The sequence below is a fragment of the Simochromis diagramma genome, unplaced genomic scaffold, assembly GCF_900408965.1.
Source record: "Simochromis diagramma unplaced genomic scaffold, fSimDia1.1 OVJJ01000084.1, whole genome shotgun sequence".
Lineage (NCBI taxonomy): Eukaryota > Metazoa > Chordata > Actinopteri > Cichliformes > Cichlidae > Simochromis > Simochromis diagramma.
The window spans coordinates 360256-382762 of record NW_024386906.1 but is presented as its reverse complement, the minus strand read 5'-3'; the positions used below and the strand labels follow the sequence as shown (position 1 = coordinate 382762).

The following is a 22507-nucleotide window of genomic DNA, read 5'->3' as shown; positions in this document are numbered from 1 at the left end:
AGAGACTTGGTCTCTGCTACAAAGCAGGCCAGCGGAAACCAATTTAGCCCACCCAAGGTCATGGCTTCTGGACAGCTGGAGCTAAAACGGCTCCGGAGCTTTCTTCTGCCGTGAAACCTCAACAATCTCCTCTCAAAGCACAGCATTTGGACAATGGCATGAAAAAAAATGGACATTTTTCCTTAACATTCCAGGTTATGCAGCATCAAAAGAGGCAGTGACTTTGTTCATGTTATGGAAGATTAATTAAATCTTTTCTGTGATCTGGAATTCTAAATGTGCCGTGGTTTCTCATTAAAGAGTTCTATTTTTCCATTTGGTTTGGCTTGTTTGATGGGCAGCAGAGCTCTTGGTCAGTCGAGGCCTGTCTTTGATGTTCGCTGTGGTTCCTGAATGATGATGTGAGATGGAGAGTGAAGCAGACACATGTACACCACAAAAACTTTAGGATTAGCAGACAGATGGGCGACACAAAACTGATGGCCGGTAATAGTTTATGTTCAGTTGAACTCAGGCAGCCGAAATTGAGCAATTGAATCTGAGAAATTTAATACAATTGGATTTTTTTAAAGGATATATTTGATCGTTTATTCCTCCTTGGTAAACTGACTGCTGATTGTTCCTCCACACAGAGCATGTGGAAAGCAAAAAGGAGAACGGCAGCAGCAAAACCGCCTTGAGAGAACATTTGTGGCAGAAATACAGAATGAAAGAGCTAGCATGTAGGTGGGTTGCAAAGTAGCTTGCAGAAGAAGCAGGAAATAGATGTCTTTTTGTATGCTTTCTATAGTTACAGACTCTCTTAGCTCCTTGTACTTGTACATGGAGTTTAATTTATTTAAAAAATAAAAATCATCAAATTTGACTGACATTGCTAATCGTTTTTCTTTAATAAAATATTGAATTAACAATATTGTGGTCATGTTGTAACTTGTAACTTAGCAGTTACAATACATGTATTCTATTATGGCACCAGTGTGAAAAAATAGAAATTTGGACATGTGAGTATCATATTAACTCTGTGACATCAGTTTCAGTTTTTAAACTGTGGTAGCTACTTACACATGGAACCAGGTTACATTAGAGACGATACAGGAGACTGCTGATCTGACTGGTTGGCTTTGGTCTGTTTTTACAGGTTGAGGAATTTAGTCTAAATTTAAGTTTATTATTTTCCACAACTCTGCTCATAAGGCTTCATATCATAAGCTTTAATCTGATCTGCTGATCAAAATGTTAGTGTTAATTACCCATAAAGCCCAGAGCTGATGAGCTGCCATGGTCCAGCGACACTGCAAATTGGACTTCAGGGTAGATAGGCTTGCCTGGTTTAGTAATTTTGAGACAAATCCCAGTTTTTGATGTAAACGTACATAACAAACCCCAAACAAACCACTGCTCCACAGTTGGATAAAGCGCACTCCCTCACAGTGCTGCTGAATCTTTCCTTACATTTGAGGCTCTGTTTCTTTCTCCCTGGGTGCAGGATAAATAACTTTAAGTGCCTGACCTCATGCATTAGAATTGCATCGCATGTTTGGCTTGCATGTACCCCGAGCTGGAAAAGTCATAAACTGCACCACACACGGAGGTCGAGCTTTGTGCTTTTATGTGCTCCGGCTTCCACTCACAGACACAGTTTCTCCTTTGATATTATTCCGGGGTCAGGGCCCCCCTGTTGCTATTAAAACTCCATAAAGCAGCAGTGCCAGCCTGGAATGCCATATCCCCCTGAAACCAAAGCCCGAGCATCCCCGGTTGTCGTTTTTGAAACGAGTGATTATGCAAACCAGGCTGTTTACCTTGGATTACAATCAATATCCAGGTGCCCTGTGAGATTCGTATTAAAGCGAGCGGCAGCAGGCGGCTTTGCCCTGGGAAGTGGGCGCGTCTACGTGGAACAGCGAGCAGGACTGTGAGCGCCAGATAAAAGATGAATTATAGATATCCAGCCCCAGGGCGAAATGTGGAGGTGGGTGGAGTGGAGTGCAGCAGGGGCTTGGAGGGGGTACGTCTTGAGTAATGACTCTCAGTGGTGGTGCTCGAAAAGGTGAAAAGGTTAGCATATGTGAGGAAAGCAGATAAATTACAGGATGTATTTTATTGGGAAAGGAAGGGATGCAGAAACAGGGCTCACTTATCATGCTGCGAATTATAAAAAGACGGGAAAAAGTGGTTGGAGAGACTGTTAAAGATGTGTCAGAGACAAGGATTTTCTCCGGTAGAACAGAATTACAATTTAGAGCTGCTCAACTTCAAACACGTTGCAATACCTTAGAGAGTGACGGGCATGTAATTTCAACACAGTGTTAGATGTGCTGGCTCTAACTCTGATGCTGCAGCTGTGCAAAAGTTGTTAAATGTATACCAGCTATTAAAATGACATGAGTTTCAGCGAGCTCTGCACAGGATGGTGCAGTCCAAATCCCCAGGTGAGCTTCCATAACTCCTCTATGAGTCTTTGATTTTTTTCTGTAGCCTCAAATAAGAGGCGGCAGCCTCAGAACTGATGTGAGAGTGTATTACTATTTCTATAATAACGCCACAGAAAATTGTTATAGTGTTTTTCTTTTAATCACATTGGCTTCTAGTACAAAATGATATAAGATGGTCTCTATAGCAGCTGTAGAGACACGACAGTGGAACTAAATAATCTGTGAAACGCGTCAAAAATAGAAGACTCTTAAACTTTTGCCCACCTTCATAGATCGTGATACTTAATCGTGACAACGGTCCTGAATCACACAAATGCTACTTCTCTCTGGACACTGTTGTTTCTCTAAAGTCTTTCCTCAAGAATGATGATGGTTTAGAGAAAAAAATGGTTTAAAAAAAAAAACAATTTTTTTTAATTTTTAAGAAAATTTTTAAAAAAATCTTTAAATTTTTTTTTGGATTTTTAAAAAAAAAATTTCAAAAAATTTTTTTTTTGAAAAACTAATTTTTTTGATAGTTTTTCAAAACAATTTGAAAAACTATCTATCAGTTTTTCAAATCTGATGTGAAAAACTGATAGAGGAAGCCAGCGTGCACTGAGAGAACCATGCAGACGTGAGGAGACCAACACAAACTGCACACAAAACTGCCTTTGTACCCCTTCTTTAAGGTGTGGTTCATGTTTTCCTTTATTAACTGCCCCAAGGAGGTTACGTTTACAGTAATGTTTGTCATTCTGTCTCTAAACAGGGTAGCTCGAAAGAATTTGAATGAAGTCTGATAAAACTTCGTAGGGGTGTGGACTGGGATCATCTTAACCATCCATTAAAACTTCACGTACATCTACCAAGGTCTTCAAGGTCAAGTTAGTGAGTCATTGGTAGAAAATTGACAAAAACTCTTATAAGAAACTGTGATTCTTACAAGTGTTGTCTGTATTGTCAACATATCATGTCCAATTTGACCTCTGAACTCTCTTAAAGGTCATTAGATTGATTTGAAGGTCCAAGTGATTATAATGCTATATAGAGCTATTTAAAAATATGTCTTAATGCCGTTCTTTGCATTGACAACATATAGGCATACATGGAATAATATATGGGGATTGTAAATATCACATTACTTTCGATGTTTGTTGCATCTCTGAGTGCTTCTTGTTCTCAAATGAATGCATTTTGCATACATTTGTACAGTGTTGTGATTGTTCTTACTGCTGTTTTCAATGTGAACATGTTATTTTTCAACTCAAGTTTACAGAGGAGCAATAAAATAGTTTCAAGCGTTAAAAAAACGAGACGGGGAGAAACTGATAGATACCGAGAAAAATGCACAAGGGTCAGAAAGAAAAAGTGATTCAGAGATATATTTGAAAACCAGAACCAGAAAAATAGAAAAATAAAAAGGTGCAAAAAATCGTGACATGGCAGTAGGAATGATAATATACATGTATTTTTTAGTAGGTATTTATCCTGCGTGCATATTGTACACCGCGACTGCTTTTTGTGGCTGTAACAGCTGCAGGAGAGGCTGCTCCGTCTCACTGCCTCATGCAGAGGGGGAGAGGTGTTTAGCTAACATCCTCCTGTCACCCACATCTTCTTTTAAAAAGTCAAAGAGCATGACTCTCACAGTGCTTCCAGTACTTCCCAGGTGAGCCTGTGCAGGAGATAAATGACGGCCTCACCCACTCCAGCACCGGGACAATTAACAAAGCAGGCTTAAAAGGGGGGAAACTCCCACTGGGTTTAAATCTGGGACTCTCCACCATTTGACCCTTAGAACTGAAGAAGCTTCTCGGATGAGAGGTGAAACGTCTTCAAGCAATTTAAAGAAGTCCAGACTCTTTTCTTTCCAAGCTCCTTAGACTACGATGACCTGGGTGACTGAGAACCTTCACAGACAGACTTAAAAGAACGAGCAGGCGTAGGACGAGCACCAGCTGATCTGTGAACACTTAATAGGCCCAAAATTTCTGTTCATCTGGATGTTTTCAGTGGGAGAAACGTTTCATCATCATCCAGGTGACTTCTTCAGTCCCAGCTGACTGCAGGTTTCAATCTTATAAAACAGTACATTTGCATAATGACTGAAACCAGCCCACTGAGGAACAATGGGCTGGGAGGTCAGCTCCTTAATCATAGTTATGCAAATTCTCATGACCATTGATCAATAACCACTGATCAACAGCCATGAGTACCATTCACAGAGAGTTGGGGAATGGCTGCAATCACAGCATTGTAAGGTGGTGACAGATGGACCCTTAGGCCCCCTCCTCGATTCAGAGATGGTCTTTCCCTTTTCACGTAAATGGCCTCCTTGACTCCGCTCTCAAACCAGCGTTCCTCCCTGTCCAGGATGTGTACATCCTCATCATTGAAAGAGTGTCCACTGGCCTGTAGGTGTAAACAGACTGCAGAGTCCTGGCCTGACGAGGTGGCTCTTCTGTGTTGTGCCATCCGCTTCGCCAGAGGTTGTTTGGTTTCCCTGATGTACAGGGTGGAGTATTTATATGGATACACCGTAATAACATGGGAATGGTTGGTGATGTTAAAGTCCTGTTTGTGGCACATTAGTATATGTGAGGGGGCAAACTCCTCAAGATGGGTGGTGACCATGGTGGCCATTTAGAAGTCGGCCATCTTGGATACAACTTTTGTTTTTTCAATAGGAAGAGGGCCATGTGACACATCAAACTTATTGGTAATGTCACAAGAAAAACAATGGTGTGCTTGGTTTCAACTTCTTGAAACAGAGGGAACATAGTCTGGACACAGGAGAATCACAAACATGGAGACAACAGTGACTGGACATGAAACGTAGACCACAGGGACCGAAAGCAAAGACTAGAACTACAAATATAACATGAGCAGAAAACAATCAAGAGAACCAAACCCAGGGAATAACACTGAGTCACCAGACCCAGGACTGTGGTAATATCAGCTGTGTGGTTAAGCTCTACAGACGGAGCTCACAGACACAGATATGGGATTATTGATGCAAGTACAGGTAGTAAAATGTAACATAGCATGCAAAAACTTTATATATTTTTATATATGAATATATGGAATGTGTACACTTTCTGATGGCTTAAAAATGCATACCAAACAATGTTAGCGATATTAGACAAGGAGTCTGAGTCCGTGGATGACAGCTACTGCAGCAGAATGAAAATTGTAGACCAGTGGCACGAAGCAGTGATACTGTAGTGAGATGCTTGGTTTTTAGTGTGATAAATCAAGACAGAAGAGAAAGCAAACAGGACTCGAGACTTGTCCAGAGTCTAACCCGCCTCTCACCCTGACAGCCAGGAGAGGTTCCAGCCCCACAGCGCTCCTACATTGGAAAAGCAGGGAAGAAACGGATGGATAAAGGGAAGATAGGTCAAAAACTTGACAGAATAGTATCCAGCTTGATTCTGTGAAGCTTTTACTGGGTGTGAATCTGTGAATCTCAGCGTTCTCATGAGTCTAACACCCACTTCTACTAATGATTCTGTGAGTGGACGCAGAAGCAACAAAATCACCAGTCCTGTGAGAAATCAAGGGGAAAGCACACCATCGTGAAAAAGTGCAGCATTTCACAGTGTAGACATAGTCTTTATTATTCATATAATTACAGACTAGCAGTCGCATCTTCAGTTCAAATTAAACTCCACTGAGATCATGAAGCAGGGTTCTTTAATGACTGCTGAAGCTCGGAGTGCAGACGGCACTGCAGATGGATAATAAACTGCAATGATTAGCCATGCACAGCAGACCGAGCTGCTGCAGGATTAATGCGTTTGACGTCTCAGTGCAGAGCAGCGCTCACTGCTCTTTCACTTCCCACTACGCCTATGTGAGGCCTGTGTAGGGAGACAGTGTTGACTGCGGTGTGCAGATGACGTGTGTGTGTGCGTGTGTGTGTGTGCGTATGTGTGTGTGTGTAAAAGAGACTGGGAGATGTTCCAGTGGTGAGGAAAAAGCTGAGCTCAGACTTCAAAGGTGTGTCAGGGCATGCAGCGCTGAGCCAGCCTGCCGTGGATGCCAGTTCTGTGTGGTCATGTAAATTTCATGACAAGTATCTCTGTATCCCGTTATCCAGCTACAATCTCGCTTATTGCGTGTGCATATTTTTTACACGAGCATACAATTCTTGTTCAAACAAACCCGCCCCGCTCACACTCATTAAACTTCATTTTATACCATCCACATATCCCTTCCCCTCTGTGGTCTTCCCATCGGTGTATTGTATTTCTCTTAAGCCTGCCAGCTGTCAAATGCAAGCCAAAGCTTCACTCCACCTCTTTATTTTACCCCTCCTCTCCAGCTCTTTCAACTCATTGGCCCTCTGTCTTCCACACCTTTGCAGTATTTGCCTCCTCAGCTCTGAACCCAGATCTTCTCTCTGGGGCTGGCCTGTCAAGGTGAACTGAGCCCTGCAGCTCCAGAAAACTGGAAGCTCTCTGAGCACAGTGAGCACAGGGCTGGAAAGTCTAAAGTCTGATTACTGAGCAGGAAGACCTGCTTTAGCGAAGAAGAAGAAGAAGAAGAAGAAGTCAAGTTAATGAGCTACACTGGGCTTTTCCTCACACTCCTCACCCTCTTTATTCGCAGGCTTTTGGCATAGTTATTACACGTCTTAAGCCCTATTTGGATGGAATTAACTTTACAGGGGGAGGTAGGGGATAAAATATTCCCTGTGATCCTTGATAATGTAGCACATCATTCTGGATGAGATTTCAAACTTACAGAATCTGCTGTTTAAGTCACAGACTTTAAGCAAACCAAAAATTCAAAGCAAATAAACATAAAGACCCAACGTGTGCTCATCACATAGCATAATGTGTCGTGTTTGTCAGATGCCAAGTGTCGCTGCTGCAGAGAGACACTGAATCCATCTTAGTGACCGACTAAGTGAAAGGTTACAACCTGAAACTTCATGTTTATTCTTTTGTTGTGGGTGAAAATATTTTAGTTTCATCAGGTTTCACATCAGAAACTACTGTGATGTCATAAAGTTACAGTATGTTTTCTCCTGTGCCATCAACTGCAGCTCGCCACAGTGCAAAGTGGGGGTACCCAAACACACTTTAAAATAGTTTTGATACCAAACAATGGTAAAATATTACCTTGACTGAAGTGTTTTTATGAAGTCATGCTAACAAACGTGATACCCGAAACACAAATCAGATTTTGAGACACTGTTTTGCCGTTACAGTCGATCCAAGCATCTGCTGTTACTTACTAAAGCAGACGTTTTATTTTGCTCTATAGATACCTATTTACAAAACTGCTTTTCAGCCCTGCTGTGGTTTCACATCGAATCAGCTTTTAAAAGAAAAGTTTTTCCTCTTTCTTTGTTTGTCATGGAACTGAGTGCCTTTTGGACTCACTTTAGCATTTGATTTCCATTAAGCCTGCATGTGTGTTTTAGTGTGTCTGCTAAGTTTTAGATCACTGCTGAGCGGATTTGTGGGGCTATCATACTTTGGTATAAATATTTGGCATCACACTTGCCCTTGTTGTTTGGAGTAGATTATACAAGCTAAAAGAAAGCAGAGCCATACAAATGGTTATTATATTAGTGGTCTCGTGGTCTGTGCAGGGTGGTCTGCACTGGAGGATTCCTGTGCTTGTGTGCAGAGCCCACACAATATGGCTGGTTTAAATAAAAAAAGAATTCACCCAGCAGTGGAGTGAAAGGAAGGTAATATTTGGTCACTCGGTTTATTCAGCACTTTGGAGCCTTTTCAAGCGTTAGCATGCAGCTTCACATTCTTACAGGCAGTTATCACTGCTCCAAAACATCAGTATTGCTACAATGTTACACGCTATTCACTGTAGGAAGCATCTACACCACTTTTGTGTCAACATCACCTGAGATAACAGGATGACTTTACCTTTACATTTGGTGAGTAGAAGTCAATGTATGTGGACCAGATACTATTACAATCACTTTAGCAGACAGAAGAGCGGTGAAGTGGCAAGTGTTGGTTGAAAGGCTAAATGAAAACGTTTGCACAGCTACATTTAAACCTCTAAATCCTGGACACTGGCTTATTATGCATTTCCTGCTGTCATCTGCATCCTCTCTGCTGGTTCCCCCTGGGCTCGGCCACATTGTGATAATTAGAAAAGACTGCAAATTTGCACCCATCATACAGAAACTCACAGCATGCATCTTATCTAATGTTACCATAACTACTTTTGCTGGCTGCGATGTACCACCTGTTCTTTGGCTGTGGTTAAACATGAGGCTTCACTGGCAAGTTACAAAACACAGCAGGTTTCCTGCTATTTACATTACTCGGTGCCTCTGATAGGTAGCCCAGAGAGAGGAGACAAATGTGTGTGTCGCTCCACATAGTCAGTATTAGCACCATATCCCCATGTCTGCTCATTAGCAGCCTGCGAGAGCACACTCGGCCAGTTCTCACACAAACAAAGTTGGAGGGTCTTCAAGAAGTGTGCAATTACATGCAGAGTAAGAGCCTAAGATGTTGGATTCCTGTCAGCTCAGCCTGTGTGCGCCGGCCTCACCAGTGTTTGTCTCGAGACATTAAAAATGCTATGTGTATCATTTTGTGTTTCCAAAAAGAAAGGTCCTAATAAACGAAGCTGTGATCTGCCACACACTGCTGTGACTGGTGGTGAGTAAATTGCTTTTCCTACTGAGTCGTCTTCTTCCGGATCATAGCGTTCCCGACTGAAATCCCAGCGCTCCTCGTTTCAAAGAGGATGTTGAAATCTCGTAAGAGCGTTTCATAAAAGCCAATATAGGTTCAGAGTAGTTAATTAATTCAAAGCTCTGCAGTCAGAAAAGGGGGAACTGGGGTAAAGCTTGTAAATTACCTGGAAAGTTGAAGTAGCTTCAGGTTTGTGCTAGAAAGCGAAAGCCGGCACCCTCGCCCAACTCACTGAATGGAAAGAGTCGGTGCAGGAAGCAGGGTGACGGTCAGAGTGGCTCATTTACCATCAGCTGCAGCAGGCGTCAGCTCAGCTGGTCAACACGGTTTAGAAGTTTCACCAAAGTTTCAAAATCACCCTTTATAGCAAAACTTGAAGCATTACGAATGGCACAACAGCATCGATGAACGTTTTCAGTCTTGTTTCAAACATCTTTCTCAGGGCTTCGCTCATCAGTGTGACGAATGATGTTCGAACTGCTCACGCTGGAGCCGGTGCCATTGTTGACCTGCAGCATCTGATACGGTGGCCTATAAAATTTGGAAAGGATGCAACACTGGGATCATTCAAGTCAAATCATACATTTTTTTTGCTTTTGTGCTACTGACCATTCCTCTCCTCTGTCAGTATTCAACTGTGGAGTCGCCCAGGGATCTGTGTATGTAGATCTGTGCTAGCTCTAACTCGCACACAGAAATACAACTAAGCTCTATGTTCCAACAAAAACCACAGACACAAGAAAACCTCTCTATGCAAATCTTGTGTTAAAAATATTTTTTAAACTCATCAACTTTTAATGCAGCTGTTCACACTGACCGCCTCACTTCACTGTAAAAATTTGGGGCATTTGTTCTTTCCGACTTTTTTCCAGTTTGGTGGAGAAACAGATCTGACCAATCAGACCACTGCATCTGGCAACACGTGCGCTGTGGCTCAGAGCGTGCACTGGTACTCTGCACATGCAAATAAACTAATCCTGTTTTCCTTCAGATATACAGCTAGACGTTACGATATCTCAGTCGGTTTCCTAAAATGATTCCTTTGCCTCAAAGGTGTCGAACTCCAGGCCTCGAGGGCCGGTGTCCTGCAGGTTTTACATGTGACTTTGATCCAACACAGCTGATTTAAATGGCTAAATCACCTCCTCAACATGTCTTGTAGTTCTCCAGAGGCCTGGTAATGAACTAATCATTTGATTCAGGTGTGTTGACCCAGGGTGACATCTAAAACGTGTAGGACCCCGGCCCTCGAAGCCTGGAGATGGACACCCCTGCTCTATAGAGATAGCAGGTATACCTGCTCAGATGTGGTCTCAAATCTCCTAACAAGAACTTGAACTGCCCCACTGATGTTGCGAAAGCAGTCGTGATCCAGCTTCAACTCCTCCCTGCTGCTGCCTCCTGGTGAGAAGTGAGAAATCTCAATTTCTTCCTTTTCTTGTTTGTAGACATCAGGACCGGTTCATCGTCGTTTGATGTCAACTCTGTCAGAGTTTTGTGTCGGTTTTTTCACGACACACTCAGTCTGTAGTTTTACTCTGAACTGTTAGGTCCACATTTAGCAGCAGACTTACTCTTAGCTGCACCTTGTAGTTGCATAACTCTGTTGTTTTTAAGCTTTAATAAAGACTTAATAAAGACTAGACCCTGCAACGTTACACTTCCACGGTTGACTTTAGGTCTAATGGGACTCTGCTTCTGTCTTTCAAACAGTTCAACCTTAACTCATCTTTCCATAGAAGATTCTCAACAATGTTTGAGAGTCATGAAAGCAGTCAAAAGATCCTTACTGTTCTTTGTTAGCAGCAGCTTTCACCGCTCCACTCTTCCAGCTGAGACCAGTCTTTTCTTCAGTCTTCTTGCTTGATGAATGATCATGCACTCTGAGGACTTTTGGATGGTGCCTGCTGTCTTATTCACCATCTTTCCCATTTGTAGCTAATGTATCACAGTGTGGATCTGTGGATTCCCAAAGCCGTAGAAAGAGTTTCATAATCCTTCGCACATTGATTCAAACATCTCCTCTGGAATTTCTTCTGAATGTTTTGCAGCAACTTTATGTTTATGTAAATGTTCAATTTCATGAGCATTTGCCTGAACAAGGCTGGCTGTAATCAGGCCTCGGTGTCTTGCCCAGCTGCAACCGGTTCTCAGTGCAGTTTGGATTGCTTCTTAGATTTACACTCTTCACACAGGCCCAGGTGGTATTAGATACCCTGTCTTTCTTCAATACATAGTTATCATTTTAAACTTGTTTCTTGTGTTAACCAAAGCTGCCGTTTTCATGTTTAGTATGAGATACACACACGCACAAAAAGAAGAAATCAGGAGGTCAAAACTAGTTTTCCTTCCTCTCATTTCTTCTGCTTTGTCGGTGACTTTCAAAGTTCCAAGTCCTTCCAACTCTAATAGCCCAAACTTTGAGCTGAAAGTCTCTCAGCAGTAAACTAACACAGTTAAAGAAACCAGGCCATCTGAAGTTTTTCATATGAAACTTCAGTCTAATACTTTTTTGAAACAGATACGAGTCAGAGACCTCAGTGTTTCCTGTTGAAGCAGCTCTGGTTTGGAGAAAGTAATAAGGAAAGCAGCAAGAAAATGGCAATATGATACGCTGACTCTCTCACCCAGTAATCCCAGACGGCTGCATCCCTGCAGGCACTCCTCTGTCTTCTGATGCCCACTGTCAGTTCTGACTCTGGACCTTCAGGGTTGCAACACAAACCAGCCTTGCATTACATCGAGGAGGCTTTTCCTTCATCTGTTTTAGCTCAACAATGCAGCTCCGTGTCACCAACGCAGACAGGATGCATTTCAGTCACCCTCTTGCAGGCTGTAGGAAATTGATACCACGTGTTCCCTTCCAAAACACCACCTACATATGTTAAACAAGAAACAAAGTGATATCAAATTTTTCATTTATTTGGGCTGTTCACGCAAACCCTGACACTAGAAATTTAATCTGCACTGGGATCAGATACACCCACGGCTGTAATTTCATGTTTGGCTCATATCTGCTAATATTACACAACCCACTGGGTCAATCTAAAGGTTTAAATCTGCAACATACAGCACAATGAAGAGACAAATGAAGTCTCTCACATTTTGGGTTTAGTTTCTCTGTTGAAAGATTTTCCACTTGATGTTCTGAACTGGATACTGTCACGGCTGGCGGAGTGAGCCGTGTGGAGTGGAGGAAAAGGAGGACCCAAAATGCAGCAAACTGATGATACGAGTGAAGTTTATTTACACGGTGGCAGTGGCAAAAACAGGCAATGAAGCATGAGTAATGATAAACCTAAACTGGGAGAAACTAAAGAGCAAACCTGAAGTTCTACAAAACGGAGAGCAGAGCAGAGAGCCGCAGACTAAGGAACAGGATAACAGACTGACACAGCGTTATACAGACGAACAGGCAGGAGAACACACAGGGCTTAAATACACACACCAGTAATCAGGGGATGAGAGACAGGAGGGCAACACAGCTGGGAGGAATCTGAGCTGACTGAATAGGGGAAACGTAAACTGAGCACACTCACATATGACACAGACCTTCACAATAAAACAGGAAACTCAGAACACCACACCAAGACGCAGACCTGACACTGAGAGACAGACAGAATGACACATGGAACCTGAACTAAACTAAACGTGAGATACAACCGAGAACAATTCCTTAAACATGAAACTCAAATAATCATCATCATCAACACAACAAGAGACAAGAACACAATCCCTGATGCAAACTTAAATCAAAACACAACAAACTCAAAACACTGGGTCCAACGGACCCAGAACCGTGACAGATACAATCTTAAATAGTAGCTCTAATCCTGCGTCTGGTGGACTTTAAAGGTTTTATGATGTGGATTAAGATCAAAATTAAATTTTTAATGATAAAAGAACTTTTATGGCACCAACAAAAACACATAAGGGTATTCTCTGAGGTAGACCACAAAGGCTTCAAATCAGGGATTCATGTTACTAATCATATGTGGGTTTTTAGCCGATACTCAGCCAACTTAAATTCATTGTCATGACTTTCAATGAAATTCTGCCCACTTGGTGCCCAAGTAATTAATATTTCACCCTGATGGCTTCCATGTGAACATGAAACTAAGAGGTTATCGTAGCATTGTTTAATGACAATAATGGGGTCATGTGCTAAGATTTATTTAGATTTTAATCAATAGGTGGCAGTGTTTTACAAGAAAGTATCAGTGTAGCGCTGGGCTAGTGTAGCCTTCACTTGTAGTAAAAACAGAAAAACTGAATATTTGGTCTGAACCAAGAGTGGTGTAGCGGTCAGCACTTACTGTAAGAAGGTTCTGGGCTCTAACTTCATCGTCAGCTTGAACCTTAGAGATGAGGGCATTCTGCCCTTCACTGTGTTAAGATGACCTGTGTAAATGGAAGGTGCCATAGCATCACAGGCTGATTTGTTTCAGATCACCATGACACTGTCAACATGGTTATTTCATGAACCACATGGTTCACTCACTCGTGGAGCCAGCCTCAAGTGGCCACTCCGGGAACTGCAGTTTTTGGCATCTCTTCATTTTCAGGACTCGATCGTGATCTGTCTGAGCTCAAGTGCGCCTGTAACAAGCACTGATCCCTCAAGCTGCATTTCTATTGGAGGAGCAAAGCGAATTCTCTTGAGTAACCAACCATGATTCTTTCCAAGGACTAGGATTGAAGAGCAGGGTGCTGTGATAGTGTGGTGTTGTGTGTCCATTATTGAAACAATGTGAAGCAAAATAAAAAGACAACTCAAGGAAACAGTAGCCCAACACCTTAACATCCCAGTACTCCTTTAGATTACAGTTTTTTACAGACGCTAGGACACATTTCTCAATACTTAGGTCACTTTTGCAAAACTCCTCACACAGTGAGCACAACAGAAGTCTAAACTGAGGACCAGTTATCATTGTTTTGGCACAAAATGCATTCAATGACTACATCTCTCAAATTTCATGAATTATCTTCTCACTCAGACACAACAACTGCCAAAAATCTTTGTACGTACAGGACATTTTGCATGTGCTTACATACTGTTTTCAAAACTGTTAAACTTATGGCCAAAACAATAACACAATGCAAAAAGACAGCAAAAAGACAGCAAAATCCAACAGCAATATTTTATTGAAACATATTTTAAATCTAAAAATGCAGTTTAACCAGCCACAGCTGATTCTCATTGTAGATGAACATCTACACGGGTGTTACTGCTTCAATTTTTCAACTCCTTCAATTCTGGCAGCCAGAAGATTATTTCCTAGGTGTATTGCCCTAGATGACATAAGATGTGATGTGGATGAGAACCTGTGGCCAAATGGAGAAGACCGAGTAGATTAGCATTACTATTGTATGTGTATCAGTGGATGGTGTGTATACAAATTCTTGTATTTTGGGATTACTTAGTGCAAAAAAATAAAAATACATAAACAAATATTGACGAATTCTGCATGATGTCTGATTCATTCCAGTAACATATATTGAAATTATAAACAGAGATGTGTCCTTGTTTTACACAAGGAAACACTGTGTAACGCTACATGTTGTTAGTGTTTTTTAGGTCATTGTTTTGTGGGTCACAAAGTGTGTTTGTCGGCTGTCAACCTTTGCTAGTGTTCTGGAAGAATGAGTTTATTTGAGACCCGAATAAAGTGTTTTGGTAGTTGTAGTGCATTTTGAATGTGAAATGAACTGCTTTGCCAAGCTGACGGTCAGTTAGGAGGATTGTGTGAAGAGTTTTGCAAAAGTGACCTAAGTATTGTGAAATGTGTCCTAGCGGCTGTAAAAAACTGTAACTCTTCACACCTTTGTAAAAATGGTGTTTCCGTATCAAACAGTACACACAAGCCATCATCTACTAAGCACACAATGCGCCAACTGCACACTGATGGTATGAATACAAAACACATCTGGCTTTTGCTTTCTCTGTGCACAAGGTAGGCTATGTCAGTTTGAGCTCATACTTCTGTCATAGATCCATAAGCATAGAGGGATCCAAACTTCAAGTACTGCTGTTTATTCACACACATCAAAACAAACACAAGTGTTTATTTCCAAGTATAGGATTATTTGCAATCGCCATAATGACTATATGGGTTACTTGGTCTGCAGTGAACATGCTTCCTCTGCCCCCAGCATCTGGTCATCTAGCAATTCTGTAAAGTAACAATTTCAGTATTTTCACATCTATGGTATTGGTGTGTTTCTCATTGGCATATGGCAGTGCTACAAGTCTTAGTGCGAAGTGACTGTACTAACCGATTCTCATTTCAAGATGTCCTTATGATGCTTGCTACAGTGTAGCGGCTCGAGTTAGGCTGGACCCGTTGGCCAGCTACCCTCAGGGTCATTCCACGGTTGATTACATGGTCCACTATTGTAGCTCTGATGTCATCAGCAATTCTATTTCTTACTCTTCCTACCCTTCCTCTCCCCCCTCCTCATCTTCCTCTCCCCCCTCCTCGTCTTCCTCTTGCTCCTCCTTGTCCTTGTCGTCCTCTTCATCCTACTTCTTCACCTCCACGTCCTCTTCCTCGGCCTCCTCTACTTCTCACTCTTTCTGCTCCCTCCATTGTACTCCGCACACACAGCTTACCTGTATCATAGTGCTTAGGCTGATTGCCAAGTGAACTAATTATCTAAAAAAGTATTCACATGTGAAAGTGTGCCAGACAGTTGGCAAAATAGTGTTAATGATAGCCATACATGTGTATACTTTTGCTAGGAGTGTGTTGGAAATTTGGTAATTGAGTGTTGTGCAGTGAATTGTGCCTACAGTTTTGCAAAGTGTGTGTTACAAAATTGCAAACTGAGTGCAAAGCAGTTTTTGTGCTTTTAGTTTTGCAAACTCAGTGAGTGGTTTTGCTATAAGTCTGAATAGTTTTAGAGATTGTGCTACAGGAATCACAGTTAGGGTTTAAGCATTCAGAAAAAACTGTAACCAGCCACAGCTGATTCTCATTGTAGATGAACATCTACACAGGTGTTACTCCTTCAATTTCATTACAAAAGGAGACAACTGCTGAATAGGTTTGTTTTGTGATGTGAACATGGACCCAGCCAGAAATGGAGAAGTGGCTGAAAGAGGAAGAAGAGTGGCTGGGAGGGGGCGAGGAATACGTATGCGTGGTGGAAGAAGAATAAGAGGAAGATCGAGAGCTGTAGTCTCAGATGAGATCAGAGCTACTGTAATTGATCATGTAGTAAATCATGGTCACTCAATGAGAGAGGCTGGTCAGAGAGTGCAGCCAAATCTGCAACGCTCTACAGTGGCATCTATTGTTAGAGTTTTCCGGCAAACCAACAGGTAACAGGTAAAGGTATTCTGCAGGGCATTTGCACATTTCAGAAGTAAATAAGCTTCTGTGTAATTGTTGTTGCATTTCTGGGGCCCGTTCTTCGTACCTCGCTAAGTAAGTTAGCTGGATTTGATTGTTGACGATTTCGCGTGATCTTGGATCGTTCGGTTCTCCGAAGCTCATCCGGGACTTGCTGTCATAGCAACAGAGCCGTAAGCGTAAACCTGCTCGGGAGCAGGTTTACTTTATGTAAACAGGATTAGATCGCGGCCACTCAGGTATGTCCGCTTCATTTATACGAAAGCAACAGCGATATTTTACCACTGTTTTACCATAAATAAATATTATCAATGTAACTAAAGGTAATGCAGTACTTGATCCTTTTATTGATTTCACACAGATACATACAGGTCATTTCCTAAAAAAAGGGAAATGTACTATTAATCATTCTATTCCATGTATTTGATTATTTCAGATGTAATTCATATTTCAGAGTAGTAATTGTAAATTACTTCAGGTAATCAAGATGGGAGACCACGGCTATAAAAGCGAAGGTGGATTTGGGAAGCCTGTCGCAGCCATGTCCTGTCCGTATACGCGAGCCACCCATTGCGGAAGGTGCAAGATTGATAAGGAGAGTTTTCAGATTCAGCGTATATTGCGGGATAGACAGGATCCTTTAGCTCAGCGCGACAGTGTGCTCATTGAGAGATATCGATTTTTCCCGTGAGGGTATTATTTACTTAACCAACTTGTTGACGAGGGGGTGCAGGACCACCACCTGTCTTTTTTTGCTCTGCCCTTTTCTTGGTTGCTGTTATGAACAAACAAACAGATTATTTCAGGGTCTCTTTTCAAGAGACTAAAAGCAATATAAGAGATAAATATTACCATTCTGTAGAATATTCTTATATTTCACTTTTACTTGTTCCCATGTTCTAGTGGGTCCTGTTGTGGCTCTAATGTGAAAGAGGATATAATGTAATAGGCCTATAATATAATATAATATAGTGTAATATAATAAATTTACCCTACCGCCTACTGGTGTTGGCCAGAGGGGCCGATGGCGTGATATGGCAGCCTGGCTTCTGTCAGTCTGCCCCAGGGCAGCTGTGGCTACAACTGTAGCTGCCTCCACCAGTGTGTGAATGTGAGAGTGACTGAATAGTGGCATTGTAAAGCGCTTTGGGTGCCTTGAAAAGCGCTATATCAATCCACTCCATTATTATTATTATTATTATTATTATTATTATTATTATTATTATTATTATTATTATTAAATTACTTACGAGTTTAATTTGTCAGCAACTTTCTGCCAGCCCTCTCTCCTTGCTTTTGCAGCCTTTGCAGTGTTCCCTTGCGTTCTGATTAAACTCTGAAACTCCTGAAATCCCTCAATCAAGAGTTCTTGCTCTGCTGCCGAAAAATACCGAGCGCGCTCCTTCGACATTTTCGCCGACCAATCAAAGGGTTGCCGATCAATGTTTCTACTATCGATGCGTAGCCCCTTTTAAGCCACCCAGTGATCTCACATCACTTCATCCAGCTGTACTAATCGTCAACAACAGGTGTGTTCGGAGAACCGGAATAGCGAGCTCAAAGTTAGCGCGATGATTTGATCTTGGATGTAGTAAGCAAGGTACGAAGAACGGACCCCAGCTTAGGACTGAACGGTTACCTCACACAGGAGGGAGAGGACGGATGTTCACTGATGTGCAGGAAACTGCCATTGTTGATATGGTCATCAGAAACAATGGGATAAAACTCACTGAAATTAGACACAGAGTCTTGGCAGACAACGTTACTTTTGCAAATATTCACAGTGTAAGCATAACAACAATTTCTAGAGTCCTGAAAAACATCAGGTCAGGATGAAACAGTTGTACACTGTGCCTTTTGAGAGGAACTCTGAACATGTCAAGCAACTCAGGAACCAGTATGTCCAGGTAAGATCACAATAAAATACAGATCTGTTTTTGAACAAAACCAAAGACAACTTTTACAAATTTACTACTGTAACAGCTTATGTTGCCCTGTGGATTTATGTTAGAGAGTCATGGAGATTGAAGGCAGGCAAACACACCACATTTTCATCTTTGTGGATGAGGCAGGTTTCAACTTGGCCAAAGCACGGCGACGAGGGAGGAATGTGATTGGGAAGAGCGCCACAGTGAACGTCCCGGGCCAGAGGGGTGCCAACATCACAATGTGCGCAGCAACATCCACTGATGGACCGCTGCTACACAGACCACTGATTGGGCCATACAACACTGAACGGCTCCTTGCGTTCCTGCATGATCTCTATGGAAGGGTTGTGCTAGGTGAGGAAAGGGATGCGGAGAGAAGGAATCAGCCAACATTTATAACTGTATGGGACAATGTGGCATTTCATCACTCCCGTGCAGTCACCGAGTGGTTTGCAGCCCATCCCAGAATGGAGTCTCTTTTCCTCCCACCTTACTCTCCATTCCTCAACCCCATAGAGGAATTCTTTTCCTCGGTGGAAGGTGGAAGGTTTACGACCATCATCCACATGATCAAATGTCCCTCCTGGATGCAACGAATGCTGGACGCCTGCAGATATCAGCAGCAGATTGCCAGGGATGGATCTGGCATGCCAGAAGATTATTTCCTAGGTGTGTTGCCCTAGATGACATAAGATGTGATGTGGCTGAGAACCTGTGGCCAAATGGAGAAGACAGAGTAGAATAGCATTACTATTGTATGTGTATCAGTGGATGGTGTGTATACAAATTCTTGTATTTTGGGATTACTTAGTGCAAAAAAATAAAAATACAGAAACAAATATTAACGAATTCTGCATGATGTCTGATTCATTCCAGTAACATATATTGAAATTATAAACAGAGATGTGTCCTTGTTTTACACAAGAAAACACTGTGTAATGCTACATGTTGTTAGTGTTTTTTAGGTCATTGTTCTGTGGGTCACAAAGTGTGTTTGTCGGCTGTCAACCTTTGCTAGTGTTCTGGAAGAATGAGTTTATTTGAGACCCGAATAAAGTGTTTTGGTAGTTGTAGTGCATTTTGAATGTGAAATGAACTGCTTTGCCAAGCTGAAGGTCAGTTAGGAGGATTGTGTGAAGAGTTTTGCAAGTATTGAGAAATGTGTCCTAGCGGCTGTAAAAAAAAAAATAAAAATAAAAACTGTATTGACTTATACTATTTGTAGTCAGTTATTTAGCATGTATGACTGAACATGCTAAATAACTGTGTGTGTGTCTGTGTGTGTGTGTCTGTCTTTTAAATTATACCCTCTGTGATGAGGTGCAGTATAGACTGCAAGACCTAAAAATGTGATGTAGAAACAGATGGGAGCTTCCTTGTCTCACTCCTTCTCTCTCTCTCTCTGTCACAAATACACACAGACACACACAGACACACACATACAGACACAGACACGCATATACACACACAGACACACATGCACACAGACACACACACACACATATAAACTTCTCCCAAGATGCAGCTTTAATCCGTTAAAGATCATGAACTCGCGGTTTCCCTCCCCATAGGCTGACCACAGCCGGACTTTCGTCTCCCGGCTAATTATGAACACATGTGACAGAGAGAGGCCAAAGCCCAGCTCTAGATAAAATATGATCTGTTCCTAATCATACCAGTGATCTTTAGACAGCAGTGGAAGACTAAACGTCCTCTTGTTTCTGTAATTTGTATGTGGGGCAGGCCAAAGGAAAAATGCAGCAATTTACTGGAAACTATGTTTACATGTTAATCACTGATTTTTACTATAAATGCATAGAACTCCAATCCACATACAGCAGATAGAGTATATGGGCTTATAAGCTTTTTTGTGCCTGTCTTGTGGGATGATGGTTAACGCCACTGATTTATAACATACCAGAGTGTGTGTATTAGCACCACTTGGCAAAGATGGAAGTGAGAAACCAAAAACACAACGTGAGATCACTTGAAGATGGTCCAAGGATTCCACAAGATCAATCACTTTGTTGGTCAGCGTTAAAAAGACCTGTTAAACATTTCAGAACTAACTTAATCATATTAAGCAACAGTCTGTATGTACATTAAACAGAAAAGAAAATCTTTAAATAAATATTTATTTCACGTGTATTTATGCTCTGGTACCTAAAAGATATTGGTCTGTATCCTTGTAGTTTAAAAGAAGAGCAGCTTTGTTATCATTTAATTAAATATATTATTAGGCATTGTTCAGAAATGTCCTCTGACATCCCGCAGGAAAAGATATCTATAAATCTTATAAAGTTTGTATCTGTCGTGTGTGAAACTTTTATGAAAAGCATACAAGAGTGAAAACAGATATAAGATCCCTTGAAAAATTATATAAATGAAACTTGTATGTTTTGGATACTAAAACAATATATGAAAGTGGCCACTTTCATGAGTAGATCACATAAGCCTTCTATGATTCACTATATGAAGTAGGCCACATCTGATGCAAGTCTTTTATAAGTTTTTTCTATTTCTTTTCCATATGGGATTAGAGAACTATTGGAAAAATGTCGTGACATCCTCTTAATCACCATCACGCCACTTGAGGTTGAGCTAGCTTATGGGGCATTTAGCCACATGCTAAATGGCCTTGCATCTCTTCTGTTAGGAGATTTTCCTCTTGTTATGCCAAAGCAGTAAAAATTCCATATAAAGTCATGTAAAGAATAAAGCTTACATGGGACTCTATGCAATCCTGCCTTCTGCAGCAATGCACTTTAGGTAGGCAAGACCAAAGCACGTGGAGTTTTTCCTTCCCACTGTCGCCAAAGTGCTTGCTCATAGGGGGTCATATGATTGTTGTATGTATTATTGTAGGGTCTATCTTACAATATAAAGCGCCTTCAGGCTCATGTAGCGCTATCTAGCTGCTATAGGGTAATTCACTATTTGCTAATTTTGTTAATAGCAGAGCTGCATGCTGTATATGCCATCCTGCATTCACAAAAAGAAAGGATTTACAGAGAGATACCCCAAGCATAAGGAGGAAGTAACATTTATACACTGAAAAAAGTCTAACATGCAGTCATTCATTCAATCTAATAAGTGCCATTCAAAACAGAATAAAATCATTGATTTGATTGTGAAACCCTTTCTTTTTGCATTTTAAAATACCACTTTTGATTTGGATGAAACTAAATATCTGTACAAAGGACACAACGCAAAGTTTTTGATTTCTCTCAAAACATATATTTCTTTTCATGTTGAACAGATAATATCTTTAATTTGAGTCAAAGTGATTTGCACTTGAACACGCCCACCAGAAATAGACCGGGACCCATTTTTATTCTGCATGGCTGCTGGAAACATCGTGTCACATCTTTGATTAATTTCATCTGAAAATAAACGTAAGTAAAGCCAAGTGTGTTACAAAAGCTTTTATAATTTGCATTGCCAAAATTGCAGAAAATAACCCCATTTAAGCTGGGTCGACAGCCACCCCCAATTTTTGCATGATTGTAGCTGCTAGCTACAAGCTAGCTAGCTATCCGGCGCGACGTTAGAACTGGTTACCAGCAACCGACCATCACAGTCGGGAATGCAAGTTAGGCAAAAAGCCGTTTTTTACCAGTATACTAACTAGCTAGCGTTACCACGATGCATCGGTGGTGGATACAGCTAGCTAGCATAAGTTCATAGTTCATAACATTCATAGTATAACTCCGTGCTCCGCTTCGTTTGAGTTTTTCTGGTGAGCTCGCGGTTTCTAGACACAAGCTTGTGTTTGTGCACGCACGTTTGTCTCTGTCTCTCTTCATATAAATATCTGTGTGTTATGTGTGTGTACACCGAGCGCAAAAGATAATTATTAATGTGCATGATTTAGAGACAGAAATAACACGCCAGCATATAAGATCAATGACATAAGACTAATTCCTTCAATTGACTTTCAGGCGCGGCTCGGAAAAATGTGCATTTTCTGAAGAAATTTTAGTTTTATCAGCAAAAAATTGACCCTATGCCAAACTTAGTCGCTAATGGCTGGTCTGTAGACTGTTTGGTAAACCTAAATCAAATTATAGTACTAGCTTTTTATAAGGATGTGTATGTCATGTTACGTATTTCTTGGTTTT

The 22507-nt window shown here is 41.4% G+C and overlaps 1 protein-coding gene and 1 long non-coding RNA gene across 2 annotated transcripts; one reads left to right on the top strand and one right to left on the bottom strand.

Annotated features, from left to right (window-relative positions):
- Nucleotides 1–8091: 8091 nt before the first annotated feature.
- LOC120735512 lies at nucleotides 8092–11972 on the bottom strand. The gene is made up of 2 exons (XR_005696285.1): nucleotides 10894–11972; nucleotides 8092–9634 (listed from the first exon to the last, which is right to left on the bottom strand). It is a non-coding gene; the product is annotated as an uncharacterized LOC120735512 (long non-coding RNA).
- Nucleotides 11973–16059: 4087 nt separating this feature from the next.
- LOC120735527 lies at nucleotides 16060–19069 on the top strand. The gene is made up of 3 exons (XM_040034917.1): nucleotides 16060–16427; nucleotides 18084–18365; nucleotides 18470–19069. Exons 2-3 carry the CDS (start codon nucleotides 18291–18293, stop codon nucleotides 19067–19069), a joined length of 675 nt encoding a protein of 224 aa, XP_039890851.1. The 5' UTR covers nucleotides 16060–16427; nucleotides 18084–18290.
- The last annotated feature ends 3438 nt before the right edge of the window (nucleotides 19070–22507 follow it).